At 66.5% G+C, this 6,680-nt stretch overlaps 1 protein-coding gene across 2 annotated transcripts; it reads left to right on the top strand.

Moving 5' to 3' along the window:
* The first annotated feature begins 76 nt into the window (after positions 1–76).
* TMEM240 (transmembrane protein 240) lies at positions 77–6,608 on the top strand. 2 transcript variants are annotated; one of them, XM_006732406.3, is made up of 4 exons: positions 77–385; positions 785–891; positions 5,071–5,279; positions 5,789–6,608. In XM_006732406.3, exons 1-4 carry the CDS (start codon positions 329–331, stop codon positions 5,935–5,937), a joined length of 522 nt encoding a protein of 173 aa, XP_006732469.1. In that variant the 5' UTR covers positions 77–328; the 3' UTR covers positions 5,938–6,608. The 2 variants fall into 2 exon arrangements, with proteins under 2 accessions (XP_006732469.1, XP_030882955.1); XM_031027095.2 differs by lacking the exons at positions 5,071–5,279; positions 5,789–6,608 and adding an exon at positions 1,299–1,556 and having other exon boundaries at positions 79–385.
* Positions 6,609–6,680: the final 72 nt, after the last annotated feature.

The raw sequence follows: 6,680 nt of genomic DNA, 5'->3' as shown, positions 1-6,680 counted from the left end.
GGGCGGGGCCCGCGGGCGGGCGGCGCGGCCCCTCCCGGGAGGCGGGCGCGGAGGGCGGGCAGGCAGCGGAGGCCGGAGCGGCGCCGAGCGCGCGGAGGGAGGAGGCCGAGGGCGGAGCGGAGCGCACTGGCGCGGCGAGCGCGGCGGCCCGGCGGCCGAGCGACCCCGGGAGCGGCGGCGTCCTCTGCCCGCCCCGCCCCGTGCCTCCTCCCCGGCGGGTGCTTGGCGGGCTGACCTCTGCGGAGGCGGCGGGGGCCCAGCATCGGGCCGGGGCCGGGGGGGCGCCGGGGCCGGGGGGCGGCGCTCCGGCCCGGCCCGGCCCCGCCCGATGTCCATGAGCGCGAACACCATGATCTTCATGATTCTGGGGGCGTCGATCGTGATGGTGAGCGGAGGGGCTTCCCGTGCGCCCGCGCCCGCCTCTCGCGCCCGCGCGCCGCCTCCCCCACCTCCCGCGCCTTGTTTACCGGCCCGCGCGGCCTGCGCTCCCCATCCCCGGCCTGCGTTTCCCATCCCGGGCTGCCCCGCGTTCCCCATCCCCGGGCTGCGCTCCCCATCCCCGGGCTGTGCTCCCCGTCTCCCGGCAGCGCCGAGCTCCCCATCCTTGGCCTGCGCTTCCCATCTCGACTGCCCTGAGCTCCCCGATTCTGGGGTTGCCCCGGGCACCCCTATCCCAGGGCTGCGCTCCCCCACCCCCAGCGCGCCGCCCCCCACACCCCACCCCACGCCCCGGGGCCCCGGCCAGGCCCGCTTCTCGGCGCTGACCGGTCATGGGCTCTTCCAGGCCATCGCGTGCTTGATGGACATGAACGCACTGCTGGACCGATTCCACAACTACATCCTCCCGCACCTGCGGGGCGAGGACCGCGTCTGCCACTGCAACTGTGGCCGGTAAGTCCGCGCCCGGTGGGGCACACGCGTGATCACACATGTGCGGCGGCGGGGCCCACTGGGGCGCAGGCAAGCCCCAAGCAGGCCTGGCTGCAGGACTGCGCTAGGCCCGTGGGGGAAGGACTGCCCAGCCTCCGCTGGGCACCTGGGGATTGGCCAATCGGGTTCCAGGAGGGAGAGCATGCCTGAGTAGTTAGGACCCCCTCCCAAAATGCCTTTAGAGAAAGGGCCTGTGCCAGGGTGATGGGCAGAATGGGCCCCAGGCCTCCTGGTCCAGGGCCTGGAGGCCAGGAGAGCCACAGCCCAGCCCTGTGTGTCAGGAGGGATCCTGTGCACGGCTGTGCCCACAGAGTACACCGTCCTCCCTGGGCCCTGCACTAATGTTCATGAACTTTCCTGCAAGCCAGGTACAGGGAAATGCAGAAGGTCAAGGTGGGCAGAGCCTACCTCGAGGGGCATCTGGTCCAGCCCTGTCATTGCACAGAGGAGGAACTGAGGCAAAGCTGGGTGTGGCTTGCTCAAGGTCATTCAGAGAGCCGTGGGAGAACCCAGGCCCCCTACATCCACTGTGTGAACGCCCCCATTCTGTGCACGTGTAGTGACGGAGTCTTCCTGGCCATGCATGTTTGTACGTCCATGTACAAAATAAACATGTTCTCATGAGACGCGCATGTGTGTACTGTCTGTGCATATCCATGTGCGTACACATAGCGCACACACATTCGCATGCCCAGCATCTCCACGGGAAGCCCTCATGCTGGCACCAAGAGAAAGCAGAGAGACGCTTGGGTGGATAGAGACTTGCCCAAGGTCACACAGCTACTGAGGGACTGCAGGCCGAGCCCGGAAGCTGTGTTCCTCAACCCTGTCCTGTATTTCTGCCCCAGGGACACGTGTGCAAACACTGTGGGTGGGTGTGTGTGTAAGAGAGACAGGACAGTTACGTGCCATGGCTACCGAGCAGCGTATGGAAGCAGAACCCACACGTTAGGGAAGGTAGAGAGGGAGTGTAATGGCCCTCGCATGTGCTGTCCCAAGAACCATCGGAAGAGTTTGCTGGGGGGGGGGGGGGGGCCGCACTCTTTCCCAGAGATCCCTGTGTTCATTCGTGGTGCACACAGCCCCAAACTAAGGAAGGGCACAAGGTCAGCCCCATGGCCACCTGGGTCAGCCACGACTATGAGCAGGTTAAACCGGGGTGGTCCCGAGACTCTCCCGGAGGCACATTTTACATGTGTGTGGGCTGTTGTGTCATGACCAGCATGTATGTGCCTGTGACCTCACACCAAGGACCCATCTGGGCAGACAGGGGGTGTTTCCAGCGTGTATTTGCCCGGGATGCGTGGACGCGTCATCCGTAGCATCCAGAGTCCGTGCGGACTCAGCTAGGACGCTCGCGCGCTGGGTGCCGGCTGAAGCCAGTCCTGTGTGCGCAGCTTAGCGCGTCTGGGGACGCAGAAAACCCGGAGAGCCGCCCCTGCTGCAGACGTAGAGCTTCTGGGTGCGTGTGTCCACATCACTTCACACAGGATACGTGGATTCAGTGTACAACGTATTCTTACACACCGACAACATACATGTGTATGCACAGTGCACGCATAGCACCCAGACAGCATACAGCGACGAGTGTGCTCCGCGTGGGCACGGCGAGTGTGTCTGCAGAGAACAGTGCTGCACAGGAAGTGTCCGTGTGTAGACCGTGTGCACAGGCTGCCCCAGGCGGCTCTGTCCGTGTGTGCATGCGCCGTGTGGAGCCTGCACACGTGTATGCGTCCGACCTGCCATGCGGAGAACTTCACGCAGGGGACACGTGTGTAGATGAAGGCTCCTAGTGTGCGTGCCGGCAGGCGGGGTGTGCGTTATGGTGGGGACGGCTGGGTGCCAGGCTGAGTGCATGTGCATCCGCATGCGACACGCCGCGCTCGTGCCTGGGAAGCATGCACACGCACACACGTGGAGCTCGGGGACCTGAGTCCATGGTATACACGCCACGTCTTGTGCATGCGGCCGGCGTGTATACACAACATGCTTCGGACCTCAGGTAGGCACATGCAGCATGCGTGGCCCAGGCAAGACCCGTGTATGTACACGTCATGAAAGTCCGTGTGCACGTGTGAGACCAGGGGCCTGACTTGGAGAAGGAGGAGCGAGCGTGAGGGGCAGCGAGGAGCTGCAGGCGCCAGGCCAGGGATGGGGGCACAGGTTGTGACCTCTGACCCCCTGGAGGTCCTGAGCCGCCGGGGGCGGTTGGGGCCCTGGCCTCACCCTGCTTGCAGGGCACCAGGCACGTTTCTGGCTTCTTTGGCAGCCTGACCTTCAAGTTCCCTACCTTGACCAGCTGTGTGTCCAGGGGCAGGAAGCAGCAGTCCTGAGGAAGGCCCTGTCAGGGGTCCTCGGCCCAGAAGGCTGGGTAAAGCAGGAGGGGACAGTGATGCTCTGTGTTAGCAGCCCCTGTGCGGCCTGCCTGGCCTTGTGCGCCCCCGGTGATGGGGACCTTGAACGGGTCACGAATGGCGTCCGCTCCTGGGGAACCCGCAGCTGCTGTTCATTCTGGGTGGTGATTAATAGTTTTCCACCACTTATTGGTGACTGACAGTAGCTACTGACAAACTGATCAGTAAGCATGGCTGCCACGTATCAGGCCGTCCTCGCTACTGACTCCGAGCCGTGGGGCTGTAGCCAAGGCCCCACCACTGGGACTGGTCACACTCTGGACATGCTGAGCAGGATGGCCTCCAGAGTTCCCAGAAGGAGCAGGAGGGGTGTGAGGAGAGGCCTGCCTGCCGCCATCCCTGCTGGGCTCCTACTGGGAGGAAGACGCTGTGTGGACCCCGCTGGTGCAGGGACATCGGTAGGGAAGGAACAGCAGGGAATCAGGGAGGAGTAGTGGGGTTTCCGTATTTGAGACGGTCCCTGTGGGGGAGTGTGGAACATGGCCAGTTGCGAGGTTGGGGCGTGGGGGTAGGGACCTATCTCAGCTGAACACCAGGCGGAGGTGCCAGCATCTAACTGAGGGGAAGATGGGGAGAAGCAGGTTTGGGGAGGGAGGAGCTATTTTTAGGTATGAGTTTGAGGTGTCTGTAGATCCCACATGGAGACGCCACACAGGCGCTAGAGCTCAGAGCAGACGGGGAGGGTGGGGGGAGTGTGTGCGGCCGGGGACTTCAGGGGATTGGGGCTAGAGTTGGAAAGACCAGCAAAGGGGCTCGGGGAGGAGGGGAACCATGAGAGCTGGCCCCGTGGGCAGGAGGGCTCGAGAGAGGCCCCTGCACTGCCAGGCAGGAGGATGACAGGGGCGAAGGGTGGACCCCACGGTCCCTCTCCTGGGCTCTCCTGCAGGCCGAAGAGGGGGTCGGGAGTGGGGACAGACCCAGAGTCTGTTGTCCTGGGTGCTGATCTCCTGAGTAGGGCCACCCCACCCAGGCCCAGGAGGGCTTGCTGGAGGAGGGAATCCAGAAAGGCCTGAAACTGGAGGGAAGCATGTGGGGAGAGTTCAAAGTTCCTCAGAGGCAAGCCTGGACAGTGGGGGGAAGGGAGGCTGAGAAACACCGCACAGGCCTTGGTGGGGGAGGCAACACATGGGAGTCCAGGGAACCTGGGGCAGCTGGAGCATCCCGGGAGCCGCAGCGCCGGCCATGGACATGCACCTCTGTGGGGACATGGGCAGGAGAGGGGGCGTGAGATGGACACTGGACAGAGCCCGCTGGACCTCCAGCCCAGAGAACAGAGGAAGGGGAGGTGCCTGCAAAGGATGAAGGAGCAGAAGGAAGACCAGAGGCCCAGGGCAGGGCTGACCCACTTGGCATTTGGTAGCAGGGAGGAGGATGAGAGGGCGTGTGGGAGGGGAGGCTGTGAACCTGCGACTGGATGGGGACATCCCGCCCCGGGCCTTCGCCCTGGAAGCTTGTTCACCTGCACTGTTCCCGTGACCCGGCACTGTTGCCTCTGAGCCCCGGGGCAGAGGACGGAGGAGGGTGATACGTGGGCAGGCTTCACTCTGACCGCTGACAGCGCACACTACCCCCTCTGGGCAGCCTCTTGCCCGGTGGGCGGGCCCCTTCCTGACCTCAGCTCCGCACAAGGGCTGCTCTAAGGCCAGCAGGGCGAACGGGTGCCGCTTACCGCCGGGGTCGCTGCCCGCCCCACGGGAGAGGTGCCAGCCCGCCCTGCCACCCCCAGGCACCACATCCACTACGTGATCCCTTACGACGGGGACCAGTCGGTGGTGGACGCCTCCGAGAACTACTTCGTGACAGACAACGTCACCAAGCAGGAGATCGACCTCATGTTGGGGCTGCTGCTCGGCTTCTGCATCAGCTGGTTCCTGGTGTGGATGGACGGCGTCCTGCACTGCGCTGTGCGCGCCTGGAGGGCCGGCCGGCGCTACGGTGAGTGAGGGCGGCGGGGGGCGCGCGGCCCGGCCCTTGCGTCCCACCCTACCCCACCGCGTCCCACCCGCCCCGGGCCCCGCCCCGCCGGGCCCTCCCTGGCCACGCCCCCGGCGCCACGCCCCACCAGAACCGGCCCCGCCGCGCCCTCCCGGACCACCCCTCCAAGGCCACGCCCCCTCGCCACACCACGCCCCCACCAGGGATCGCCTCGTTCCCTCCCAGGCCACGCCCTTATCGCCACGCCCCCGCGGTGCCACGCCTCGCCCACCCGCCCCACCGCAACCCTTTAGGTCACGCCCCCACCGGGTCACGTTCCCGCCATGGCCACGCCCCCACCAAGGCCACGCCCGTCGCTTCTCACCACGCCCCCTCCCACGCCGTGCCTCCGCTCGACCACGCCTCCAACACCGACCCGCCCACGCCTTTCCTTGGCCGCGCTCCCCACCCACCGCGCGCCGCCCACGCCTCCGCCCTGACCTCGTCCTGACCGCGCCCCCGCCCCGCAGACGGCTCGTGGACCTGGCTGCCCAAGCTTTGCAGCCTGCGGGAGCTGGGCCGGCGGCCGCACAGACCCTTCGAGGAGGCGGCCGGCAACATGGTGCACGTGAAGCAGAAACTCTACCACAACGGCCACCCGAGCCCGCGGCACCTCTGAGCCGCGCGCAAGACTCGCGGGGCCTTCGGCCAACGCGCCCACGCACACGGGACTGGACGGCCGCCCCGGGCCAGGGCGCCCGCGGCCGCCGGGCGTGTCCAGCAGAAGGTGCTGTCTCCTCTTCTTTTTATAAAGGGGGTCGGGGCGGGGCAGGCCGCCGGCCTGGGGGGAGGACCCCGGCCTCCCGGGCCGGAAAGGGCGCGGGGATCAGGGCGGCGGGCCCTGAGCGAGGGCGGGCGGGGGACTTGGGCACCTGTGCCGGCGGCCGGGACCACCTGCTCGCCCCCGCGCACTGTAGTCTCACCCGCACCTGGGCTGAGACCATGTCTGTTACTTAAACCCGGTTATTTCCTGTGCGCCCGGCTGCTTCTCGGGACCAGTTCTGGCGTAGGGAAGCAAGGCCGGGAGAGGGTCTTGGCAGGGAAGGGGCCGGCGCCCAGCCGCGCCCACGTCTGCACACGGGAGCATGTGCATGGGGCGTGTGCGTCCGCGGGCCGCAAAGGGGGTTGGGGGGCGGGGGGCAGGGGTCTGGTGGAGGCCCCGGCCTAGCAGCAATAAGGCCCCCAAGCCCCACTGCGGCAAGTGTGGCCACCCTGCCCAGGGCATCCCCGGTCGGGCGCCTCACTGTGACCCCCACCCCTGCTGGTCAGTAAATTCTCCAGAAAGCTCCAGTCTCTGCCTCTTCTTTCATCTCTGAACCTGTGACCCTTTCAAGCCCCTGCCCCTTGAATTAGCCATGAGAT

Source organism: Leptonychotes weddellii, chromosome 4 (genome assembly GCF_054177405.1).
Source record: "Leptonychotes weddellii isolate Sample4059 chromosome 4, ASM5417740v2, whole genome shotgun sequence".
In the NCBI taxonomy this organism is placed as follows: domain Eukaryota; kingdom Metazoa; phylum Chordata; class Mammalia; order Carnivora; family Phocidae; genus Leptonychotes; species Leptonychotes weddellii.
Note: the sequence above shows the minus strand (reverse complement) of the source record. Positions and strands in the feature narration are given on the sequence as shown.

What these genes read in the sequence shown, in the direction of transcription:
- TMEM240 (XM_006732406.3), top strand. Translation starts at nt 329, where the DNA reads ATGTCCATGAGCGCGAACACCATGATCTTCATGATTCTGGGGGCGTCG. An exon ending in TGGGGGCGTCGATCGTGATG is followed by an intron (nt 386 to 784) that starts GTGAGCGGAGGG and finishes GGGCTCTTCCAG; the next exon opens with GCCATCGCGTGCTTGATGGA. An exon ending in TGCCACTGCAACTGTGGCCG is followed by an intron (nt 892 to 5,070) that starts GTAAGTCCGCGC and finishes TGCCACCCCCAG; the next exon opens with GCACCACATCCACTACGTGA.